A 27,319-nucleotide genomic window follows, 5' to 3' on the forward strand; every position below is an offset into this window, starting at 1 on the left:
GTCTGTGTGTGTTTTTGGACTCATTTTGTGCCCTAATATATGAGGCATCTGTTTGCTACTCTGTAGCATTAGTGCTAGCCAAAATGTCTGCATTAAAAAAAATACGAAAACCAAGAGGTTAACAACAAACCTTAAAAAAAAATAAAAAAAAATAAAAAAAATAAAAAAAAGGCAGCTGCATGCTGTTGCCAAGTAACTGGATTCTTGTGTTGGCTGCACTTCCTTATGCACGTAACAATGAATCGTGCTTCGGTTTTTCTGTGCTTCATTCAGATTCTTAACACACACACCCTGCCATCATACACCGCTTTAACACACACACAGAGTTTTTTTTTTAAAGGAACAGTTATCGGATACAGTTTTTGCAGGCGGTAGTAACCAAGCTGGATGGACTGGCTACTCGAAAGTTATGTCTAAACTGTTAAAAACAATAGTAAAAAATGATTATAACATACCTAAAAATAAGATCCAATCACCGACTTTAACACTCGTCCTAACAGGCTTTTGAGTCTTTCCCAGCATGCTGGCTGTATGATGCATGTAGAGTGCTGTTTCCATTGGATGTTTATCACATGACATGATGTACTTTTATAATGACTGATAAACTATTTCAGATCCCAAATTTTTTTATACAATCTTACGCATTCTTTAACGGAGGAAACTGTCAGTAAGGCTGAACTGAAGTCTGGTACTGTGAACAAACATCGGCTTTTGAGCTTGGTTTAGCAATTATAGTCTCCTTCATACATTCACTCTTCCTTTTCTACCTCACACGACATCCTCATCACTCTATCATCATCATCATCATCCTACAGATCTTTACCCTAGAACAGGTCAAACACATCTATTCTTCCTCCTCTTCTTCATCATCATCTTCATCGTGGCAGTGTGTGATTTCCTGCGGCGGCTGAGCGAACAGGTGGGGCGGTTTGATTTCGCTGATGGAGCGTGTGAGTTGGTTTCTTTTGCAGTCGATGTCCTTGCAGTCCACACAGTGGCGGTTGCGTGTGGCCAGAGGAGACTCGATCTCAATGTCTACATGAGTGTGCTCCACTGTGGACTCATGGGGCATCTGGGAAAGAGAGAAGAGGAGACAGAAACTGTTAAAAAATTTATATAACAGGTATGTTAAATAGGCCACTGGGCACAGAAGAGTAGTGTGGGTGTGTATGGGTATGTGTCCAGTAGGCGGTATTTTGCTCCTCAACTTAGAAAAATGTAACAATACTAGTCTTTCCATTCCAGGCTTTTCTATTATTAGCACCAAGTACTTGTTTTGGCACTTGCAGTTATATGCCTTGTGCTCGGGTTCGGTAAGATCTCTTTGTTTTTGAAAGAAGGACTGCATTTATGTGATCAAAATAATGTAAAATCAGTAATATTGTGGAATATTATAACAATTTAAAATAACTGTTTTCTATGTGAATATATTTGTAAAAATGTAATGTATTTCTCCAGCCTTCAGTGTCACATGATCCTTCAGAAATCAGTCGAATATGCTGATTTTCTGCTCAAGAAATATTTCTTATTACTATCAATGTTGAAAACAGTTGTGCTGCTTCAGATTTTTGTGCAAACAGACATTTTGTGATTACCAATGTTCAAAAGGACTGAAAATGATTGTAACAATGTAAAAGAATTTGCTGCCACTGTTTGATGCATCCTTGCTGAATGAAGGAATTAATTTCTTTCCAAAAAAAAAAATCCTTTCATGTTAAAAATTGCAAAAGACATTCACGTAAACAGTTGATCTGATGAATGTAAACAGAAATTAAAAAAAATAAAAATCACTAATAAAAAAAAAATCCCATGTCCTATTCCTGTCTGGCCATGTTTTTTATTAATTCATTGTATTAAAAATGTCAAAATATCTAGCCATGTTTTAAATATAACATTAAGGCTACATACACCGCCCCCCCCCCCAATTATTTGTAACTTTTTAAATAAATGAATTGTTTCTGGGTAATTGAAATTGGTATCACCTATTGTGAAGGTGTCCTCACCAGCACGTGGGCGGCTCTGAACAGGTAGCTGAAGGGGTAGTACAGCAGGTTGATGAAAGAGGCAGCATACAGGTCAGCGTAACGCATCACCTGAGACGCGAACAGAGTCTGCCGAGAGCCACTGCGGAACAGACTTCCCATCATCCCGTAACACATGTCCATGTCATGAGTCACTTTCTGATGATGCAAAGAAATCACTAAATTAATTCCTCAGTGTCATTTTAGTATCTTAAATAGATATACAGTATATAAATGAAATATAAATGAAAATTAGAAATTGACAACTAGCTGAAATAAAATGTTTTTTTTTTAATGATTTTATTTCAGTTAATGTTTATTTTATTTAGTTCACTTTATTAAGGTGTTAATTTTTTTTTTGGGGGGGGGGGGGTTTAGTTGACAATAATGACCCAGTAACATTTAATATATAAAATCACTCTTGTAGCTTATTAATGTTGCCTATGAACAGCATATGTGATAAGCTGTCGATTACCATGGAATTAAACTTTCTTTAGAGAATGTCACAGATGCCGTTTATAAAAACCAAATAAACCAGAACATTTCTAAACTTTAAACTCTTTAAAACGTATTGATACTTGGTAGGTCCATACTGTAAACTAAGCTTAAAGTTCAGCAGGTTCACATCTAGTACAATCAGATACACTCACCTAAAGGATTATTAGGAACACCATACTAATACTGTGTTTGACCCCCTTTGTCCTTCAGAACTGCCTTAATTCTACGTGACATTGATTCAACAAGGTGCTGAAAGCATTCTTTAGAAATGTTGGCCTATATTGATAGGATAGCATCTTGCAGTTGATGGAGATTTGTGGGATGCACATCCAGGACACGAAGCTCCCGTTCCACCACATCCCAAAGATGCTCTATTGGGTTGAGATCTGGTGACTGTGGGGGCCATTTTAGTACAGTGAACTCATTGTCATGTTCAAGAAACCAATTTGAAATGATTCGAGCTTTGTGACATGGTGCATTATCCTGCTGGAAGTAGCCATCAGAGGATGGGTACATGGTGGTCATAAAGGGATGGACATGGTCAGAAACAATTCTCAGGTAGGCCGTGGCATTTAAACGATGCTCAATTGGCACCAAGGGGCCTAAAGTGTGCCAAGAAAACATCCCCCACACCATTACACCACCACCACCATTAGCCTGCACAGTGGTAACAAGGCATGATGGATCCATGTTCTCATTCTGTTTACGCCAAATTCTGACTCTACCATCTGAATGTCTCAACAGAAATCGAGACTCATCAGACCAGGCAACATTTTTCCAGTCTTCAACTGTCCAATTTTGGTGAGCTCGTGCAAACTGTAGCCTCTTTTTCCTATTTGTAGTGGAGATGAGTGGTACCCGGTGGGGTCTTCTGCTGTTGTAGCCCATCCGCCTCAAGGTTGTGCATGTTGTGGATTCACAAATGCTTTGCTGCATACCTCGGTTGTATCAAGTGGTTATTTCAGTCAAAGTTGCTCTTCTATCAGTTTGAATCAGTCGGCCCATTCTCCTCTGACCTCTAGCATCAACAAGGCATTTTCGCCCACAGGACTGCCACATACTGGATGTTTTTCCCTTTTCACACCATTCTTTGTAAACCCTAGAAATGGTTGTGCGTGAAAATCCCAGTAACTGAGCAGATTGTGAAATACTCAGACCGGCCCGTCTGGCACCAACAACCATGCCACGCTCAAAATTGCTTAAATCACCTTTCTTTCCCATTCTGACATTCAGTTTGGAGTTCAGGAGATTGTCTTGACCAGGACCATACCCCTAAATGCATTGAAGCAACTGCCATGTGATTGGTTGATTAGATAATTGCATTAATGAGAAATTGACCAGGTGTTCCTAATAATTCTTTAGGTGAGTGTATAACTGAAATGTTAGGAACGAGAGTGTGTGATTTAGTCTATGTACCTTCACTCTTCTCTGGATGGTACTGATATCTGGCCTCTCATTGCTGCTGCTGTCCAAATGCCTAAAGGAAGAAAGAATGTGAGTGAGAGAAAAATAGATTCCATGGATGTGAAGAGAAAAAATTTGAGAAGGGTCAGAAAAGGAGAGGTCACTGAGTTAAAGTCTTTGCTTACTAAAGGTAAAAGGAGTATTAAAATGGAATGAAAAGAATACAACTTCTGTAAGCATAAGTGATTTTAATAATAAATGTACATTTTCCATATACATCACACACACACAGAACATATGGGTTATTTCTAGAAACATTAGATTAATACTCAATATATATCTATAAACACCTATAGAAGCTTTTTCATATTTTTAATTAAAAACTTTTGCTGTTCAATTTGGCAGAAGGACACTTAATTTCCCAGAATCCTCTAATTTACTGAATACTTATTATGGTGCGTTATTGATGACTCAGAAGTTAATGCCAATAAGAATCAGTTTAATTTGAATAATCAACTGACAAAACCACAATATATCAAGTGACAGTCAATATGGAAGTGCCTTGTTTGTAAACTTTTTATTTAGTTTCATTCATTTATTTAGCAGGACATTATGCATTAGTTATCCAACTCTGTTCTAGCTATTATAAACCCTATGTTATGCATTTTATTTTCATAACCCTATGTTATGCGTTTTATCTTTCATTATTAAATCATCAGATGTGACCATTTTACAGTCAAACACTCAATTGTTAATATTATGAGATAACTACTTAACCAGCTTTTACTGCTGAACCTTTATTATAATCAATTTACTCAAACTCTGAAGTCAATATCTGTTTTTATAAAGTCATCTAAAAACAACACAATGGACATTTTGTCAATAGTAAAATAAAAACCAGTGTTGATGGCTGTGTAGATGATCTTGTGTTGGGCTAATGTTACTTGATTCTATTAGAACTGCAATTCAGTCAAGACCACTTTCCTATCAGCTAGCAGGGCAGGGCCAATAAAATAAAAGAAAGTCCATTTCTAAATTCTGAATGTACACACACATACTGTATACACACACACACACACACCTGTGCTGAGGAAGGAGGCAGCTTTACTCACTTGTATAATTCTGCCAAGAAAACGTCCAAGCCCTGCAGTTCCTCGAACAGAGCTGTGAATGAGAGGGCAGAACCCTGTCATGACTGTGTTTCACATCTTTTTTTCCTCAGCCTTTCAAGTGTCAACATCTCATGTCACCCTCTCTTTCTCTGAGTGAGCCTTCCTTTACTGAGATTCTCCCAAGAAGGCTTGTTTCACACTACACACATAAGCATGCTTTCACAGTGACAGAACTGCAGCTCTGTCCAGAATATTAAGTTAGTTATAGGTTACGACAGTTAAGTATTTCTTGTAGTAATGGCAACTCTTTAAAAAAATGGTTATCCGAAATAGGCCATTGATAATCAATACAGAACTGATCATCATCAAATGGTCCAAATGGTAATAAATCTACATAGAATGCTTTAAACTGCCACAAAAGACTGCAGATGAACATGTTTAGATGGGATTGTCAGCCTATTTTCTGCAGGGTTCAGCACCCACTTTACTTGCAGTTATACATCACCAGTGTGCTTATAGCAACAATGCTGTATCCTATTATTATGGGCACTTAAAATAAATGTCTGCGGCTTATGTACATTGTGAAACAGGCCAATGGCTTCTTTTACTGATATATGGAGACACTCACAGCTTTTGTCAGTCCACACATGCAGCTCCTGAGCCAATTCAGGAATCACCAGGAACGTCCGCCAACCCTGTCGCTTCTTGGACTTAAGAATATCTCCAAAAATATGATCTCCGATGTACAAAATATCCTTCCCTTTTGCTCCGAGCAAGTCACACATAATATCAGAAGACCCTGGGCAGAGATTAAAACATATGTTTGTTTTTGTTTTTGTTTTTTTTAGAAATGAGTGACATTTTCACATAAAATATGTATGGTATTTTCAATGCCCTGAAAAGAAAAAAAAAGCATTTATTTCATTACAATATTTTCCCTGTTTAACATGAGAGTCGCTCTTCCAGTGTGATTTTATGTCTTTGTTCTTTCAGCATTGATGTCCAATCAACAGCAATATGATATGTTATATGTTTTTCATAGTAAAATGTGTGTGTGTGTCCATATGAGTGTGTCATTTGCATCTTTATCAAATCTTTAAATGTACCTCCAGAGTAAACAATGCCATGTTGTAAAGGTCCAGTGTATGTTCCTATTTTCAGCCGTCCTGTAGTCTGTGATGGAGAACAGACTGATTAATATTTAGATGTCCAGACTGTCTGAATATTTATTGCATGTACTTAAGAGGTTCACAACCAGGGGTCAGGGCTCACTAGGGCCCCCTCGGCACACTTCAAAAGGGGTCCACAAGATGACTTAAAATAAGACAAACAAGCTTTAAAGTAAGCTAAAACAGAAAGGAGTTGTGGAGAAAACAAAAAAACAGAAATATCTTGGGTGGCCTTTGGATATAGTCTTAAATGGGTCTTGGAGTCAAAAAGGCTGAGAAACACTGATCAACTTTATTACTATTACTGTGTATATCTTTAATTAGTTCTATTGTGCTCAGCAGACTACATTATAAATGCTCATTACTCAGCGCTGACTAACCTTCTGTGTGATCACGTTCAGCAGGATAAAACGTTCCAGAATGTGCAATACTACACCTGCTGACTTTGAGATTCTGCTTCTGTTTTTGTAATACTGAGCTGTTGGTCTGATATACTCACCGTATCCACCTGTCTTAGAACAGTTCCCTCTCCAAAAAATAGAGGCTTTCGGGCATCCACTAGGATAAGGTCGAAGTATGACTGCCAAGGACGGTGTGGAGTGCCATGCTATAACACAAAACATTATTATTAGCAACAATACTGTATATGATAGGAAACGCTTTCTAAACTTTTAAGGACAGGCTGAAAAAACAATCTGAATACCTTTGGGCCATGGGAGAAGTCAAACAAGTATGTCATAATTTTCTGTAAAACAAATCCAAACAAAAAGATGATGGTTTGTATGTGTCCAAGAATTAAACAAACCAGTTGCATGTAAAATAGTCTATTGTTCTGATTCAAAACTATGCAAGCTGCATCCAGAGGGATTTTTAAGGCAAAGTTCTGACACAAAGCCTTTTGAAAAGCAACTGTTATTTAAAGTGGAAATTTTATTTCTTGTTTTCTAGACAAGAAAAAAAAAATATTATATATAACAGCAGTTATTTCTGGTTCTTGAATATGATTGGCTGAGAGCCTTTTCCAGGCATGAGATATTCTAGTTGTAAAATAAATAAATAAATAAATAAAAAGCCCTTGCTAAGACAGGAAATAAAACAGGCTGTGAGGGACTGAAGTACAGTGAGTTAAATGGGTTGTTAAACAGATCCGATTAATCAGTTGATGGAATCTTTCCAAAAAACCTTTCAGTAGACAAAAACAGTTTTGAAAGTTGAGAGTTGTGAAAATTACATGAACTAAATTCAATATGGCACATGGCCCGATTACGGTCTATTAAAATTTCAACCATCATTTGTGTGTGGTGTGTTATTAGAGTACTGAGCTGTTAGCTTATGTAAATCAGCCAGTGTAAAGTGATCCAAACCTCTCATTTGTGAGGTTACCTTAGAGGTACCATGTTTTCAATATGCAGCTAAATATGCAGCTAACTAGGTTCTGAAACAGAGCTTATGTATGCATTTGCATCATTAAACTAACGTCTGTGTATTTGTAGTCACTGTTGGTGGCTAAGAAAACTTTGGAGACTTCATTCATGCGGCTCAGCAGCAATGGCAACTTGGCCTTTAAATTAGAAAAGAAAAACAGTTATTCTTAAAAAATACAACAAAAAACAAAGTCAGTAACTTCAGGAATAATTATAATAATAAAAAAAAAAACTTACATCTTTCACAACATACTTATCTAGGTTTTCCACTGTTTTATCCTTCAATGTTCCCTGACAAAATAAATAAAACCTTTAACAACAGAACAAGTTTATGACATACATCAAAAACTTAAATTAGGAATCCAGTACCTACCTGTAATACTTATATACATCTCACCATTAATCATACCTGTCTGCTATTAATGTATACAGCAATAGTACTTTGGCATATTAATCTGACAGAAAGAGAAACAGAGAATCTTTTTACCTTGAAATGTACCCAGTCTACAGCGTCTCGAACATCTTGGAACATGCTCTTGAAGGACATGAAGAGGTCTCCATCCTTAAAGCCTGTTTCACAGCTAAAGGTTTAGAAAAAAACAGAAGGACAGCAGACTAAGAGGCCGAGCTCCAGCTCTGACACATTTTATCAACAGTCAGACATGTTTAAATGGGACAGTCTTCCCTTGTTTGAGGTTGTCCGAGCCAAACAGGAAAGCTCTCTCCCCCTAAAAGGACCAACAGGTGTTTCAGAGGACATGCATCCATACCAAAACACAAATCACAGACTATTACGGTTTAAAAGATTTCATCTAGACTAAATAGCTCTGCCGTTTTTCTGCTTTTTTTCAGAGCATGAGTAGAATTATTTCCATTCCTTTTAAAAAGTTGTAATTTTAAACGTTTATTTTACCTGCTTTATATGCATTATGTTTAGTCATTAGCACATTAAAGTAAACGGATGATACATTATGTAATGCATGAAAATGATTCCAAGTTGAACCACAGACTACAATCTGCTTGTGTCCGGTTTTATAGCATAGTTGTAAAAATGTTATGCCGTATTAGTATTTTCTTATCAAAACGTAACGTGTTAGGTGGTGAACTGATATAGAGAGCATCAAATAGTCCTCACCCACAGTAAATAATACTGATTATGAATCAGTGGTAAGGCTGTATGCAGTGTCCAAGGCAACCGAGAAATAGAATTCACTGGAACTCCTACCTTGAATATCGGTCACAGTTTGAGAAGAAGTCAACCAGGCAGGCTAAAAGGTATGTTTCTGTACAACAGAAACAGAGAAACAGATAAAGAAAGAAGGAGAGTATGAAAGAAGTTCTCAAATCCAGGTTATTTTTGTATATAATTTAATTCATATACCACTGTTCACATGTTTGGGGTCAGTAATATTATTTATTTATTATTATGAAAGATCAATGGCAGTAAAAACATTTTTTATGTTAAAAAAGATATCTATTTCAAATAAATGCTGTTCTTTTGAACTTTCTAATCATCAAAGAATTAAATAATATTAATAATAAAGATAATACAAAAAAGTATTATGTTTCCACAAAAATATTAACCAGCAAATTATATTTTCAACATTGAAAATAATAAGAAATGTTTCATGAGCAGCAAATCAACATAGTATAATGATTTCTGAAGGATCTTGTGACATTGAAGTGCTGAAAGTTCCACTTTACATTACAGGTATACATTAGATGAGTTCGCGAACAAACTTTGAAGTTGGCTTGTAAAAGCCTCGACTTAAAGTTTGAAGCAGTTTTAAAAGCTTGAATTTCGAAAGTTTAGATACAAATTTTGTACTGCAGGATAATAATAATAAATAGATATGCACATTTCTCTGCGGTATACAGATTTGAAAATATCCCTCTTTAGGTTTGGGTTGCTAGGGTGCTCCACAATGGTTGCTAAGGCATGGATAGGAAGTGGTGAAGATAATAAGTGATGGCTACTTGCTGGCCCCAAACAAACTAATCCAACCCCATGTCTCTACGACACTGTGATACAAAGATATTCATCTGGGCTTTTTATAGAATTGGAATCTATGGGATCAGTAGCTAGGGTGCTTTAAATGGTTGCTAGGGTGAGCTTGATAGCTTGTCGATGATCCTGAGAGACTGATTGATTGCCTAAGTAGAATGATCCACCCCCATGTCACTGACATTGTGATGTAGAGTTATGTTCAATGCAAAAATCCTATGCAAGCTACCTTAGTATGAACAAAGTGTGCTCAGATCCTGTTTCATGACCATCCCTCACCATAGTATGTCTATGGGGCCACTTATACCCAATTGCAGGGTATGTTCTCACACAGCTTGCCATCCTCTTCAAATGTGGTGACCCACATGTTTCTTTGAAATTCTCACTCTATGCTACGAACCGTCAAAGTTGCCCGCATTTTTTTTCATGCTATGAGAGCATCATATGCCCAGTGACTTACAAAATTCAGTGCACACCTCTCCTCAAAAAGCCACATTACTTGACAACTTTGACATCTTTCATGGGTCTATGAAAAACAGTGTGGGATGAGTTGCATGCCAAAATTACATTTTAAAATATATTCAAATATAGTTCTTTTAAATTGTTATATTTCACTATATTACTATTTTTACATCAAATAAATGTAGCCTTATTGAGCATTTTCTTTTATTTAGACTTCTTTTAGTAACATAAAAAAAAAAATTACACAAGCAGTTTTGATGAAAGTGCATTTCAAAAGGCAACAAAAATATTTTATATTGGAAAGAAAAAGGCACTTACCTTATTTTAGGTAAGAAGGGCTAAAACTCTCATGTCATTTGATCAGTTCAAGTGATCATTTGCTTCAAATGGAAAATTCTTACAATCTACTTACATTATGCCATTCCAAAAACATGGCCTTTTTTTCCAAACAAAATGGCAAACAAAATGTTGCCATATGTTCTCATAATGTGTAATTATTATTGATCAAATTCAGTTGGATCTTTGGAAAAAATTAATTTCCTGCTTTAAATGTAATTAATGTGTTACAGTTATGACCTTAAATTTCAATCCAAGCATGAATCTCTGAATCACCAAGAATTAATCACTTTATTACTCGTACTGTACGAAAAAAAATCATAAATAAATAACTGCACACAAAAACAATTACAACCTGTTTCTGAAGACTATATACTGTACATGGCAGTTAGTTCTCAGGAAGCAACTCAGGAATTAAAAAATCAAAAACACATTCCTCATACACACATAAGCATTAATAGTTAAAAGATCCACTGTTAATGTGTATCTGAATGGCAGCCAGTGACAGGGTTGAGTAGGACAAAGATAAAGTGCATACCTGGAAGGTTAAAGAGTGTGTTGAGGATGTAGAAGCGTTCTGTGTCATCACGCTGGATAAACTTGTTGGGATAGAGCTCTCGGGTGTCAGGGCTGGCAGTGAACACAGAAACATTACGAGCACATACTCCATAGGTTTCATCAGAGTTCAGTAACCAAGACCATCCAGGCAGGGCTTGATGGGGACCGGGATTACTCACCCTCGCAGGAAGTTAAAGCCATGGGCACAAACCAGGATGTTTCCATAAGCATCTACCTTCAGTAGGTTGCCATACATTGTGTCAAACACCAAACCTCTTTAAAAACAATAGGAAAATTAAGGGTTAAATATGTTATTTATCCTATTAACATAATATCAAATGATAGTCTTGGTAAGGCCAACTGTCTCAAATACGGCCTGCAAATGAGAGTTCATTACCTTGTAGGGAAAGTGGGGTCGTAAACAAAACCCAGCAGTTCCTGCGGGTATCCAATGGAGACCAGCCGCTCCACGGTCAGATCAAAGCCCAAAGATTCATATTCAGGTGATTTGTATACTATTGATAGAGAGATATTCAGTAAGATATATTGAGCAGCACAAATAAAATGAACAGACTACTATACAATTCCATCTGTTACATCCTGTACAGTCCTGTAATAAGTATTAATGTATCAAAGAGGAACTGTTCATTAAAAAAAAAAAAAAGAAAACTAGCTACAAGCCCCAGACATGACATGCAGAAGAAAGAAAAAAATGATATTGTGTCCACATTGTTCTAATTAGTTCCCTTGTATTAGTTTAATCGTGGTCACTTTGTACTAATTAGTTCCCTAGGTTAATTAAATTGTGGCCACAATTAATAAGTAACAAGGGAATAAATTAATACAACGTGGCCAACTAAATCAATAATCTCTTTTGTGATCCCTAAAGTTTCCCTGCATGCCATGTGCAAGGTACAAAGCTGTCACTGGGGTGGTACTCTAAAGCATATAACCTAAATGGTACATTTTAGTTTACCACTAAATGGTACATATTATTACCTTAAAGGTGTATATTAGTACTGTACCTTTTTGAAGGGTAACCTCCTAGTTTTGTACATTTTCCTGAAAATATTCGGGCTCTGTAATTTGTTACATGCTAAAGTATTAGTTGCTCAAATAATTCTCTCATTTAATAATAACTGTTACTGTACTGTTACTGTTACTGTAAAATCCCTCCAAGCCAAGATTATTCTGGAAGGTATCTCAATAATAACTGACCAAAAATAAAACAAAGATGCATACATGGCAGTGTAAGTGCTGTATTTAAAGACACTCTGTGATACGTGTCGACCCCAACCTTGTTCTTTCACAGAGCAAGCGAAGTGTACCAGTACATTCACATTACAAAGGCTTAGCAGGGCCATGTATTCCCTGTGATCTAATCCAGTATGAAACCGGACCCACTTGCCCTAAAATATTTAAACCCAACTAGATCCCAAGCCTCTGCAGAAGGATTTGAGTAGTATTTCAACAACAAAAGGCATTTTGCAAGACCTAACCACAAAATCTGTTGTTCCATCCTGACACCCAATTGAACAAGAAATTAAAATAACACAGGCATGTATAGAACAACAGCTTCAGCAAAGATAGGGGTTACTAAACTGTACACAGACACACTTAAGCTCACGTCACATGTTGTTATGGAAGAGCTGGAAATGTGTTATGCTTGTTGTTAATGAGGAGGCAGGTCAAAGGGTAGAAACCCAGAAGGATCTCTTGAGAGTACGGTATGAAAAGAAGAGGAGTGCCTCAGGGTGAACTCCTAGGTCCATTGCTAATGAAGACTGAGACATTTGACCACAACAACCTGCTTGTTTTTTTGTCAGAATGCTGTTTTTCTATAATAGGCTTGTGTTTGTGCAAGTCAGAACATTGTTTGTCAAGATAAGCTCACAAAAAGGAGAAACCTTATTTTGTTACGGTCCTTGAGAACCTCTTTTAATCTGCAGTTGTTCTATTTTGTGCAGTTTCCCACTTTCAGTTTCCCTCTTTCAAAGCCAAATTCTTCTTTCAAATAAATTCCTTGATGGTCACAGACAGGTGTGACACATTCGATATAACAAAAAATAGCAATGGTTCCACACACCGGCGTAGACCTTTGTTGACATTTGACCAAAATACTGTGTTTACTATGTATAAGCCTGAGCACTGTTTTTCTTTTTTTTTTCACAGCTACTGATTTCTTTATTATTTTATTATACCATACAGACTATCATAGCCTAGTTTTTCCAGTTACATCTTAATGACATCACAATCACAATCTTTGAGTTGTATGAGACATTACAGTAAGTTATTTGTGGGACTGCCTCCATTGAGTTTCACGATCTGTTCCAGGCTTGTAAATCTACAGATGTATGACAGACAGGCTCTGGAGCAGGAGGCAGATAGAAATCAATCCCCCAGAGAGCCAAGGCCAGAATTAAAGGCACACACAGGCAAGCAAACCCCAACAGAGTCACTAACTCAGGCCAGATTCTTCCACCCAGATAGCAGCTGTACACAAACCCAACTGCCCCTTCCAGTTCTGTCTCTCTCTCTCTCTCTCTCCTCCATACGATGTTCCACGAAGCTACAGCGAAACCTATTTTGAGCCTCTTTTCCCCCTCAGTCACTATTCCCATCATCACTCTTTGCTTAACTGCATACACCAGTGTTGACCTTGGACAATGTTGGCCTTGAGCTAGCAAACTCCTGCTAGGGTGAAAATAAAATATTGTTGGCAGTTTTACAGCTGACAGTCTATACCTCATTATATGTGGCCTACAATAAGAAAGGGTAACATTTTTCAGGGGTAAAATTAGTTGACAAAAAAAATTAAAAAAAAACCTTATGAGGTATGCATTGTTGTGAAATACAGGTCAAACTTCAGTTTGCATGACAATTAATGTATTTACAGTTCAAGTGAAGTAAAGGAGCCTCACCTAGATTTGATCAACAATTAGCCAGCAACTAGTCAACATTAATAAATCTGTTTCTCCTTTTTCATAATAAAGCATTTTTGTATATAAAATGGGAAAATTATACTGTCCATACCGCTTATACATAAAACACCTAAAATATCTACTTGAGATTCCTGAGATATAAATATTTTAATGAACAGTTATAGTTAATGTAAATAGTTACTTTTAAGGGTGTTTACCAGGGCCGTCCTTAGGGGGGTGCAGCTGGTGCGGTCGCACTGGGCCACGTGCTTGAGGGGGCCCCTCGGCGAACGGACCATGGTCGACACCCCCCAGTGTGCCCGGGGAAGCTGTTGTTTAACTCATTTATCTGTTCTGTGGCCAAAACCTTGCCTGGTGATCAGATAAGACCATTACACTCCCTTTACAACTCTTCATCATCATCATCAATTTAAAGCTGACGCCAGAGAGCTTTCATTGCCAATATTACAGAAGGCAGTAAGATGACAAGCTAAATTATGCCTTAGTCTTCTGTATGACTACTTGTCCACTCTACAGCTGCATATCAACAATTTTTGAAAATCATGGTAAAGGTTTTTATATTTTGTAATTTAATTAAAAAAAAAAAAAACTTTCATACATTCTAGATTCATTGCACATTAATTTGTATATACATACATTTTTTTAATTCTGATGGTTACGACTTAAAGCTTAGGAAAATAAAAAATTCTGTATCTCAAAAAATTATAATATTCCATTTTGAGCTTGATTAGTTTGATTAATTTTGAGTATGAATACTGGATACCTCTTGGGCTAGTTTAGAACATGCAACCACAAATATGGGAAAGACTACTGACTTGAAAGTTGTCCAGAAGACAATCATCAATGAGAGTAAGCCATAGAAGGCCATTGCTGAAAGGGCTAGCTGTTCACAGAGTGCTGTATCAAAATATATTAATAGAAATTTGATTGAAATGAAAAAAGTGTGGCAGGAAAAGGTGCACAATCAACAGGGATGACCACAGCCTTAGGAAGATTGTCAGGAAAAGCCATTTCAAACACTTGGGAGAGCTTCACAAGGAGTGGACTGAAGCCGGAGTCAGCGCATCAAGAGTCACCACACACAGATGTCTTCAGGAAAGGGCTACAGCAGTCACATTCCTAAAACTAAGCCACTCCTGAAGCAGAAAAAATGTCAGAAGCATTTCACCTGGGGTAAGGAGAAAAATAACTGGACTGTTGCTCAGTAGGTCCACTGTCCTCTTTTCAGATGAAAGTAAATTTAGCATTTCATTTGGAAATCAAGGTCTGGAGTCTGGAGTCTGGAGGAAGTCTGGAGAGGCACAGAATTCAAAGTTCAGTGTGAAGTTTCTGAAGTCACTTATGATTTGGGGAGCTGTGACATCTGCTGGTGTTGCTCCATTGTCAAGTCCAAAGTCAATGCAGCCATCTACCAGGAGATTTTGGAGAACTTTATGCTTCCATCTGCTGAAAAGCTTTATGGAGATGCTGATTTCATTTTGCAGCAGGACTTTAGCACCTAGCCAGAGTGGTAAAACCACTTCCACGTGGTCTGCTGACCATGATATTATTGTGCTTGGTTGGCCAGCCAACTCACCTGACCTGAACCTCACAGAGAATTTCTGGGGTATTGTGAAGAGGAACATAAGTAACATCTGACAAACAATACAGAGGAGCTGGAGGCCGCTATCAAAGCAACCTGGGCTTCAACAATGCCTCAACAGTGCCACAGGCTGATTGCCTCCATGCCACGTCGCACTGAAGCAGTATTTCGTGCAAAAAGGAGCTCCAACCAAGTATTGAGTGCATAATTAAACCTGTTTTGGAAATCTTTTTTTCATTGATATTTGAGAAAATATTAAAAAATTTGGAGATACAGATTTTTTTTTTCTAAGCTATAAGTCATAACCATCAGAATTAAGTCAAAAAACTCTTGAAATATTTCAATTTGTGTGCAATGAATCTAGAATATAAGAAAGTTAGCTTTTTTTAAAATTAAATTACAAAAATAACTTTTCTATGATATTAATTATTTAAAAAATTTGAGTTGCACCTGTATTACACAGAGGCAAACTGATTATTAATACAATTTATTTTACACCACTAGATCAAACTTTAAATACTATGCTATATTATATTTTCTGCAGCTCCAAACTTGGGCCACTAAAACTAAGAAGAATCATGTTTCTTTCTCCATACATTCCTGGATAGATTATTACATATGCATGTATGTTCAGAATGAGGGTACGATGTCAGGTTTGAGGTAATACTGTAGCTCAGATTACCTTCAGCAAGAAAATAAAATTTGTATCATCTTGCAAGGTAAACAAACTCCCTCGACCCCTCAGTCCATTCATCAAGCTCTCCCTAACTAACATGCTTTAGCTGCATTAAGCTGCTGGTCGACTTTGGATTTTGCTGTCAGGTTTTTATACAACCCGAATTCCGGAAAAGTTGGGACGTTTTTTAAATTTTAATAAAATGAAAACTAAAAGACTTTCAAATCACATGAGCCAATATTTTATTCACAATAGAACATAGATAACGTAGCAAATGTTTAAACTGAGAAAGTTTACAATTTTATGCACAAAATGAGCTCATTTCCATTTTGATTTCTGCTACAGGTCTCAAAATAGTTGGGACGGGGCATGTTTACCATGGTGTAGCATCTCCTTTTCTTTTCAAAACAGTTTGAAGACGTCTGGGCATTGAGGCTATGAGTTGCTGGAGTTTTGCTGTTGGAATTTGGTCCCATTCTTGCCTTATATAGATTTCCAGCTGCTGAAGAGTTCGTGGTCGTCTTTGACGTATTTTTCGTTTAATGATGCGCCAAATGTTCTCTATAGGTGAAAGATCTGGACTGCAGGCAGGCCAGGTTAGCACCCGGACTCTTCTACGACGAAGCCATGCTGTTGTTATAGCTGCAGTATGTGGTTTTGCATTGTCCTGCTGAAATAAACAAGGCCTTCCCTGAAATAGACGTTGTTTGGAGGGAAGCATATGTTGCTCTAAAACCTTTATATACCTTTCAGCATTCACAGAGCCTTCCAAAACATGCAAGCTGCCCATACCTTATGCACTTATGCACCCCCATACCATCAGAGATGCTGGCTTTTGAACTGAACGCTAATAACATGCTGGAAGGTCTCCCTCCTCTTTAGCCAGGAGGACACGGCGTCCGTGATTTCCAACAAGAATGTCAAATTTGGACTCGTCTGACCATAAAACACTATTCCACTTTGAAATAGTCCATTTTAAATGAGCCTTGGCCCACAGGACACGACGGCGCTTTTGGACCATGTTCACATATGGCTTCCTTTTTGCATGATAGAGCTTTAGTTGGCATCTGCTGATGGCACGGCGGATTGTGTTTACCGACAGTGGTTTCTGAAAGTGTTCCTGGGCCCATTTAGTAATGTCATTGACACAATCATGCCGATGAGTGATGCAGTGTCGTCTGAGAGCCCGAAGACCACGGGCATCCAATAAAGGTCTCCGGCCTTGTCCCTTATGCACAGAGATTTCTCCAGTTTCTCTGAATCTTTTGATGATGTTATGCACTGTCGATGATGAGATTGACGTTGAGGAACATTGTTTTTAAAGTTTTCCACAATTTTTTTTACGCAGTCTTTCACAGATTGGAGAGCCTCTGCCCATCTTTACTTCTGAGAGACTCTGCTTCTCTAAGACAAAGCTTTTATAGCTAATCATGTTACAGACCTGATATCAATTAACTTAATTAATCACTAGATGTTCTCCCAGCTGAATCTTTTCAAAACTGCTTGCTTTTTTAGCCATTTGTTGCCCCCGTGCCAACTTTTTTGAGACCTGTAGCAGGCATTAAATTTTAAATGAGCTAATTAAGTGGATAAAAGTGTAAAATTTCTCAGTTTAAACATTTGCTATGTTATCTATGTTCTATTGTGAATAAAATATTGGCTCATGTGATTTGAAATTCCTTTAGTTTTCATTTTATTAAAATTTAAAAAACGTCCCAACTTTTCCGGAATTCGGGTTGTACAACAAAATACACTAGAGATGCATGCTGTTATCAGAAAGGCTTAAAATGTAAACAGCCCGATATGAAAAATTATGCAGATATGACTTGCCGATAAGACGAATAACTCACATGTGCTCTGGGGGTGTTAGCAATAAGATGACGTCAGCAGTGTGGTCATTCTTGAATGAATGAATGAATGAATGAAGCAAACTTTTGTCTGAATGGTGATTAGATTCTCTGTTTTGAATCCCTCAATTTAATCTGAGAATGCAAGTCTGGTGTGCGATAGAGTCATCAGTTAGTGCACCAGCAGCGCTGTGTGTATGTGTATATATGTACAGACGTATTTATAAGAGTTTATAATAGTTTATGCAAGATTTTCAGATTCTCTAATGCTTTAGACCATCTACAAATGTTAAATCTTCAAACAAAATGTTAAGGTTACCACTGCATCTGTCTTAAGAGAAAAAAAAAATCAGTGGTTAATTTATATTTATTTTCAAAGCTTTTAATGAACTCTTATAAAATAACTTCATTATTATTATTATTTTATCTAACAAGCAAGTTTTTGTAGAAAATGAACTGAAATTAAATATAATTTGTTTATAATCTCTGCACAGGAGAAACTTGTTTTTTTCCAAGCAAAAGGAAATATATTGGCATCGGTTATCGGCCAAAATGAGTTAAAAAAATATAGGCAAATATTGTGCATCCCTAGAATACACCCTTAAATATATATATATATATATATATATATATATATATATATATATATATATATATATATATATATATATATATATATATATATATATATATATATATATATATATATATATATATATTAATTTAAAGATTTAATTTAATTTTTTAATTTAATTTAATATTTTTTTTTTTTTTTACTTTTTTAAGTCTTTATTTGGTAACACTTCACAATAAGGTTCATTAGTTAACTACTTAAGATAACATGAACTAAGCATGAACAAAACTCCTACAGCATTTATTAATCTTAATGTTAATGTCAGCATCTACTAATGCATTATTAAAATTAAAAGTTGTGCTTGTTAACATTAGTTCATGCAATGTAAATTAACAAACTAAAAGTTAAGGATTATTTTTCATCAACAAAGATGATTAAATACAGTAAAAATGTTATTGATCATTGTTTATTCTTGTAAGTTAATACATTAACTAGCATTAACTAATGGAACCTTATTGTAAAGTGTTACCCTTTAATTTGCTTAATTTATTATAAAATCTAAAGCATTCTGAAGTTAAAAAAACATTTAATCAGCATTTTATTTCTCTGCCCTGTGAAAAAAACATCTGGTGTTTTCAAAGAATACAGAGGTGGTGGGTTTCATCTGTGATTTAATGGACTGTCAGGTTGAAGAGCTGTCAACACCAAGCTCAGATGGAGGGTTTGAGCCACAGCTCTGTCCATGTGCAGGGTATTATCTTGCATGCTGGTCCCAGTCACAAAGGGGATTTGGTTATGGAATGGAATAAGCAACAGGAAATATTAATCAGGGCTTGGAACATGGTATTAAAACCCTGTATGGTTTGGTTTAATGCTTCCCAAAGCCTGGATTTAAGATCAACAATAAATAATAACATCTATTAATACTCTATTGTAGAGCCACAAAAAAAAAGAAAATTGGTCTCCACCAAGAGTAAAGAGTGAAAATTTGTATTGAGAGGCTTGTGAATATAACATAATGGAATATATAAAAGAGAATGAACAATTTTTATGTAATTTATTATACCTTAAATCGACAGTTGACCAAAAATAAAAATAAAAAAATCATTTACTCACCATATCATTTCAAACATGTATGACTTTCATTATTCTAACATAAAAGAAGATATTTTGAGAAATGTCTCCATGTTTTTTTTTGATCATACAATGAAAGTCATTGTGATCTGGTGTAGATTTGAAACCCAGGACTTTCGAAACATTCATCTTTTGCATTAAAGAAGAAACTCATACAGGTTTGGAAAGTCATGAGAGAGAAAGTAAATGAGGACAAAATTCTAATTTTGCTATCATTGTTTTGCTAATAATGTTCAAAAGTTACTTGGCTAAAAAGTTGTGCTGGGCAACGATCATTTGAGATTAAAAATTGTGATTAATCGCATGATTGTCTGTGATTAATCACAATTAATCACATTGTTGTGCACAAAACTAATAATGCATTCAAAAGTAGTGTATTGTGCACTTTTTCATTTAAAAGTACTGCTAAATGAACAAAAGTGCACTAACATTTGGTTTGCAAACACTTCAAACAGATAAGGTGCTTTTCAGAGGTTAACATTTCTTGTAAATCTTAACTTATAACATTAACGTAATTAAATTAAATATAAAACAAGCTATTTGTCACTGCCAGGACAAACGTTTTTATAAAAAATATTTTACAGTTTGTTAAAGAAAAACAAGCTATGCTCAGAGTCCAGAGCCTCGATCAAACATTATAACAGGCACCTTATAATTAGAGACCTGCACGATCGCGGGACCCATCGCAGTAGATTGCAGCGTGGGACAACACTTGATGAGCAGGTAGAGACTCGTGTGTGCAGGATGCGGGTGAATAATTAGGGTGGGCTCACACTAGACAATCTTAACCCCTTAAAGCCTGGTTCGTTTGACTAGTGTGATCATTCCTTTTAGCAGTCCCTGGCTCGGTTGGAAGAGGTGGGCAAGAGTGCAGTCCAGTTATATATAGACCAGTGTGAGTGCTAACTGCGCTGGAGTGCAGATCTTCTGATACATGCTACATGATTGAGTGAATATTTCTGAGCGGCAAATAGATATGTAAAGCAATATATTGTGAGAGAGCCATGTGTTACCGCATCCCATACGACTCAAAATAACAAATCACAAAGTTAACAAAACAATGCAATCTACTGTGCTGAACGAGAGCGCTTCTCTGCTGTCTTCATGTGCTTTCGGAAACGTATTATTTCCTTATGAAGTCCAATCTGCATTATTTTCTTTTTAAAATAACAGTGGACAGTGGTTTGTGAATGCTGATGTTTAGCCTAAATAATTTGATCGGGAGCATCCCCTCCTGTGACCTATGATTTGACTGTATGTGTATTCAGAGCCAGAGAGCAACGCACTTTTAAAATAATAAAAAACTGCTTTAACGAGTGATAAAATAATTATCTGTGTTAATCAATTAATGCATTAATGCAATAACTCGTTAACTTGCCCAGCCCTACTAAAAAGACATCTTAGGATTGTAAGACTATGGTATGGTTGTACATTTACGGTTGACTTTTTCAGGACCTCTAATCTGTGGTTGCAACTTGATCGGAGTATAAGAAGCAATGTAACTTCACACTTGTAAACATTTGCACTTGGTTACAGCCAGCTGTAATGTGGAGGATGTCAACAGCTGAGTGGCCTCAGAATTTAGCTTAAGCCATATTAGCTGCTGGCTATGATGCATGTAAAGAGTCATCCATTCTAACTGTCAAAGAACTGATCTGCTTTCTCAGGGCCCACAGGCTGGATTTAGTGAGAACCTTATCCATCAGCTGAGTCCCTGGGACCAAGAACAGAAAGCAAAGGAATTTCAGAAACCCAAAGCATCTGATGTTGACCATAAGAACCAAACTCTCTCTTATTTCAGGTTCTTAGCGGACTTAAATCTCATAAATAGTTTAAGCTGTAAATATTGTTGCTTGTTAATTTTAATGGTCGTTCCAACAAACTAAGCTACTAGCCAAAAACAAACTCCAGGGTTTAGATCACATAAAAGGAGGCACTTTGTGTACACGAGACATCACCTTGATTTTCCAGATTCCAAAACCAGACGAGGAGTCGCTAAATATATCGAAGAATCCAACTGAATGTTTACCCTGAGATTCTAAGTAAGAGTGTTACTGACTCCAAGAGACACCCAAACATAAAGTCGGATCTCCTGAGATTTTTCTGAAATCGGCACATTCCTAGTGCTGTAGAAGGGGGAATTGGACTGTGAACATTTAAGCGTAATCATCAAAGGAAGTAGGGAACACCTTACCTGCTAAAGTGTAGTCCATGTCAAAGCCGAAACATTTAATCTTTTCCATGGCCAGACTTCTGTTCACAAACACTCTGGGGAAGAACGTGAAACATTCAGAGGTGGATTTGGTTGCAATATTCTGCAATTCTCAATTTTGATTGAAAATGTAACATTTAAAAAAAAAAATAACAGAAAAAAAAAGTGTGCTGGCATTCTCTTTTTCTCAAGTTACATTTCAGGGAAAAAATATTACAAACTACTACAGTATGGCATTCCAAGCAATAAATAAACTCCCATCACTGAGGCCAACATGCTAAGAGTGATCTGCATTTATTTTGCACACTGACAGCTCTATGCTTCAGTCCACAAGCCATGCCATCTAATTTTACGATTTGAACATAAAGGAAATTCTGAATCACTCTCTATGCATGCATATAATCTGATACTGACACAGATAAATCACAAACTGCCACTGTATTCATGAAGAGAAGTTTTACTATAGCCATAAATAATTTCAACAACTTAAAATAAATCCTAAACTTTTAAATAGCAGCTGAATAAATGTAAAGTAATATATTTTTAAAAATATATATAATAATCTGAAATGATCATCAGAATTGTCAAGCCTGTGTTATACATTTTACAACCCTGTAAATATGTAAAAAAAAAATAGGAAACCCCATTACCTTTTAAAATATATTCTACTATATATTACTGTGATCAATCCTACCTTGTTGTGGCATCACATTGGACTATATCCCATGATTCACTTTTCCAGGTAAGACCTGTGCGCTGCATTCTGAGTGGATGTCACTGCTCTAGCTGCTCTGTCAAGCCAGTTTCCCTGTTCACCCTGTTACCCCCACAGCAAACAATAGCCCCCTCTCTCTGCTTTCTTGTCATTGAATTTCTGACTTGTTGCAAAAATGATTGTGCCAGTTCTATTTCATTCTCTGTTGTTGTGCCAGTTGTTGAGTTAGAGGTTGTTTGCTTCCCTTCAAAGACATCTAGAACAATCAACAACAGTGGCTCAGACAGAGTGTGCATCACTAGTTAGAGAGCTGGTAAACAGATTACTCTTGTATCTCCAATGGATCTTCATTGTTGCCCTATTCTGTAATAGGCTACTTATACTGTACCAGAGGCATAATAAAGGGGAGGAGATTAACCTCTCATATAAAAACGAATGGAAGAAATGATGGTGAATGTAGAAATGGGAAGTCCCACCTTTCAGCTAAAAGAGCTACTTGCCTTTTAAAGTTTGTTTAATTCGAAACATGCATGTGAAAACGATTAAGTAATGTTTGTTTGGTAATATTTTGTTGAAAATGGGGACATACCAAAATACATTTTTAACTGAAACACAGAAACTGAAACTAAGCAAACCAAAAAAAAAAGTAGCTCAATTTAGTTAAAAAGAGTAATTGAACAGTTGAACTTGTTTTCAGGTAGTAAACCAGTTGCAGTTAAGTTCTTCAACAACAATATTGTTGAATATTTCTGTCTCTTGATATTTCTTCTGAACACATTTTATATATTGCTGTTTTAGAATCCTTTTGGTCAATGATTGCTCTCCGAAAGATATATATATATATATATATATATTTTTTTTTTTTTTTTTTCAGGTTCAGCTGATTGGTTTTTTGTGAAAATTGTGTATCACTGGTTGAAATGTCATCTTGATAAACAGATTGGAAGTTTTCAAAACAGACTTACCTTAAAAGAAACATGATATATTTGATTTTTTTTTTTTACACAGCAATGAGGGTTGAGCAATTTTTTGTCATTATTATAACATCAGAACCAGTATTTTATTGTTATTTTTGTTCATTTTCTACAGCTCCACTACTAAGGCTACGTTCACACTGCAGGCTGAAACGACCCAATTCCAATTGTTTTGCCCCTATGTGACCTGTATCTGATCTTTTCATGACAGTCTGAACGACACAGATCCGATCTTTTCAAATGCGACCCAGGCCACTTGGGTATGTGGTCCTGAATCCGATACGTATCCGATCTTTTGAAATGCGACCTCCGTCTGAACGACCAGGCCACATGTGTCCGACCCGTACGTCATTGATACGCTACAAACGTCATAATTCTGCGTTGAAGTAGGCGAGAATGAGAAGATAAACAACAACCATGGCGGACGATGCTGCTTAAATAACTTTAATATTGCTAAACGAGCTCGGCTGTTGACTACACTGTTGTTGACATCCATGTTTAGCTACTTCCGCAAACAACGAGTGACGTCGTTGGCCGTTGAGTACTCTTCTGCGCATGCGGATCACTTCTGGGTCATTTCACGTTCACACAGGAGATCACAAAAGGTCGCATTTAATTGGAAATGTGAACGGCCTTGCAAAATATTTTTTTCAAAAAATCAGAATTGAGCATTAAGCCCTGCAGTGTGAATGTAGCCTATGTCCCACTGAGTAAAGAAATTTGTCACTACATATGTCACAAACCAGAAAGAAAACACTGCCTTTGGACCTTAAATAGACCATACGTATGAACAGAGGAATCCCTGCCATGACACACGACATTTACTTTTCCTTATCTTAACCACTTATCTGTGAAATGGAACAAAGCAGTGAACTTTTGGCTTCAGTGCAGAGAAATGCAAGGTCAAAGTTCACGTAGAGTACAAAGAGTAAACTACATTCTAATACGGATGTGACCTTCGGTTGGATTAATGCCACAAGTGACGGTGTGTGCTAAAGAGGCAGATTTTTGTGAAGAACCAAATGGCACCCCTATTATCTACTGAAGATCGCATAATGCCACTGCATTGCCAATTCCATATTTGTGCGGTTGCACAAGCTTCTCTATGTTCCTCACATGTTCCATGTGCCCATTTTCACTATGTAGTTTAAAACAGCGCTGCACTGTTTGGCCTATTATTAGGTAATTCACGTCTATATTTTAATTTATTTTAATTAACCAGAGGAGCTGCTGTCTAAATAATAGGATCTTTTCTTGACGAGTTGCTTACATTCTTAACATGACACATAAAATGTAAAAATCTCATAGTATGGAATGCTTAGTGAAAACTATTATAAACTCTTAGAATCAATGAGCTCTTCTAAAATGAGCGGATTGCAAACAAACGACACTTTATCTAAATAGAAAGAATTTAGGATAACACACAAAATGCAATTTCCTTTTGAGGAGATGATATCTCTGTATTCTAACTGACAAATCTTCCTTTCTAAGCCTAGCAACCCAAACGTAGTCAGTATATAGTCAGTCTATTCTTCTGATTTACCTATGATAGGCCTCTCTCCTGTATTTCTTCATCGCCAGTCCATCCATGTTTGCTGGGAGATCTGCATAGTCCTGAAGTCGATCGCTCCATGATGTCGTCATCGTTAAATCTCGGCCCAGAGTCTGTAAAAAGATTTAAAAGCTCAATTTTTGATCTGTCTTAGGTACCAAAAGATCACATTAAAGCATGAATGCACTGAGATTTCTTAGATTGGATTAGTTATTTTCTTTAGATTTTATCATCTACTGAACAAGCCAATGCACAACTTCTGCCTGTTCATGTGCCAGCTTCTAATCTATTTGCATCAGAATCAAGAAAGACAACAATAATGACTTGATTTGATTACCTGAGTGATTTAAAGAGATAACATGAAAACTTGTAAGACTTTGACTGATTGTTTCTCGTACAAGAAAAGCCCAATAAGTTGTGAAATCTATTTAGCACTGCTGACTGAAATGATTGACAAATATTAAGTCTTCTATAACGTTTTCACAACTTCTGGGAAAGACACTATGCTTGCCAACACAAACAACCTCTGCGTTTAAAATACTTGGTTTTTGCTATGAAAAGGGTTCAAGTACGTGAACAAAATGCAGGCAAGCAACCAGAAAACAGACAACCTGATATTTTCTACACTCTCTTTCTTGAATGAAGTTAAATTACATCTCACAAAAATTTGAAGACCATTCAAACTGTCAAAGCAAGATATGCAGCATAGAAACTTAGTCAGCGTACTGAGGCCGGTGGCCTTCATAAAGGCTGACTTGCTCAAACAAGCTGGAGACCTTAAGGGCAAAGGAAGGAGATTTTCCCACCACCCGTCCATCTAATTTATGATTGTTACGCTGGGAGAAAAGGGGATATGAGAGAGTAGGATTTGAAAAGAACTTTAGGTGGTGCTGACATCATTCTTTTCTGTAATACAAACATATAAATAATAATAATAATAATAATAATAATAATAAACACTTACTCTTTTCAAATGCATGCCCCTTAGAAAAAAAACAACCGAAAAAATACGCCTACTTCTACAAAAAAATAAATAAATAAATAATACTCCAAGCAGGCAGCTTTAAAGGCTCACTGTGGTCTATCAGGATGATTTGCATCTAAATTTGTGGGAAAACCAGAAGGAGAAAGAAGAGTTTTCTTTCTTTTGAGTGCATTTGGTCCTTGAACACCAAATAGACACACACAAAAAAAAGAAAAGACAAAAAAAAATTGTTTTTGTTTATATTGGCCGGATGTTCTGCTGTCATGGGAGAAGTTGAAGGTTGATGGGTTTTTGGTAACTTTTCAGCGGGTATCTCTATATTTAGCAATATTTCACAAATACTGCAAAATAGATAACAAATATCCAAACATGGTTTGAGTCACATTTAGCTTCAAAATGTTGTTCCAAGACATAGCCTCCTTACAACATTTTACACTGGAGACACTGGAGTGGAGGCTAAAACCTAACTATTATAAACATCTTACCCGTGCCAGTTTGTTGACTTGAAGTATTTAAGTGCTTTTTTCACGTCATAATAAAAAAAAGTTACATTCAGCAGCTGAAAAACAAGCACAGAGCACCCGAGGACGTTTGGAGAGCTGGCTGGTAAGCAGCCACAGAATTCCCACGAAAATGGCTCAAACTGAGACTGACACTCCAGCAGATTCAGATAGTTTTGATGTGTAAAGGATGAATTAAAAAGCCAATATCCACTGTGTTCGGTCTCGAGTTTGGTATATTGTTTATTTACGTTCGTGTCAAATATATTTCCATTGGAGATTGTCAGACACTGGCTGAATGCACACAGCGCTGTGGTAAACATCATTGTGAGCTTCGCACAAAACATCAAACATCACCGACCTTTTCAAGCTGAAGACAGTCCAACAGTCACGCAAACAAACACGCCACTGACACTAACAACAAAAACAGCTAACGTTAACGTTATAAGTTCAACCCTATTCGTTCACTTACCTTCCGTCAATACACAAAGGCTCAAGTCCACAGGCAGCGCTGTAAACACTTCGGGAAATATCAGTAAGACAGAATGCAATGCTGTATTCGAATGAAGCTGCGAGTCTTACTGTTAATGTGAATTAAAAGCTCGTCATAACCGAGCTGTAAGTTGTTTAGGGGCAG

General features: G+C 36.6%; 1 protein-coding gene across 1 annotated transcript; it reads right to left on the reverse strand.

Moving 5' to 3' along the window:
• On the reverse strand, positions 1-27,319 carry LOC132142511 (cytosolic purine 5'-nucleotidase-like). Its single transcript, XM_059552444.1, has 18 exons — positions 27,155-27,319; positions 25,189-25,310; positions 21,939-22,012; positions 11,387-11,504; positions 11,169-11,264; positions 10,970-11,061; positions 8,854-8,911; positions 8,116-8,209; positions 7,866-7,919; positions 7,682-7,765; positions 6,908-6,949; positions 6,704-6,811; positions 6,142-6,208; positions 5,664-5,834; positions 5,036-5,087; positions 3,936-3,996; positions 2,004-2,180; positions 1-1,072 (listed from the first exon to the last, which is right to left on the reverse strand). Exons 2-18 carry the CDS (start codon positions 25,287-25,289, stop codon positions 845-847), a joined length of 1,677 nt encoding a protein of 558 aa, XP_059408427.1. The 5' UTR covers positions 25,290-25,310; positions 27,155-27,319; the 3' UTR covers positions 1-844.

This window comes from Carassius carassius, chromosome 6 (genome assembly GCF_963082965.1).
Source record: "Carassius carassius chromosome 6, fCarCar2.1, whole genome shotgun sequence".
Classification (NCBI taxonomy): Eukaryota; Metazoa; Chordata; class Actinopteri; order Cypriniformes; family Cyprinidae; genus Carassius; species Carassius carassius.

Coding starts and splice junctions, on each gene's coding strand:
- LOC132142511 (XM_059552444.1), bottom strand. CDS start 25,289: ATGACGACATCATGGAGCGATCGACTTCAGGACTATGCAGATCTCCCA. Junction 22,013..25,188: donor AGGAGAGAGGCCTATCATAG/GTAAATCAGAAG, acceptor GTTCTTCCCCAG/AGTGTTTGTGAACAGAAGTC. Junction 11,265..11,386: donor GACCCCACTTTCCCTACAAG/GTAATGAACTCT, acceptor TTGTTTTTAAAG/AGGTTTGGTGTTTGACACAA.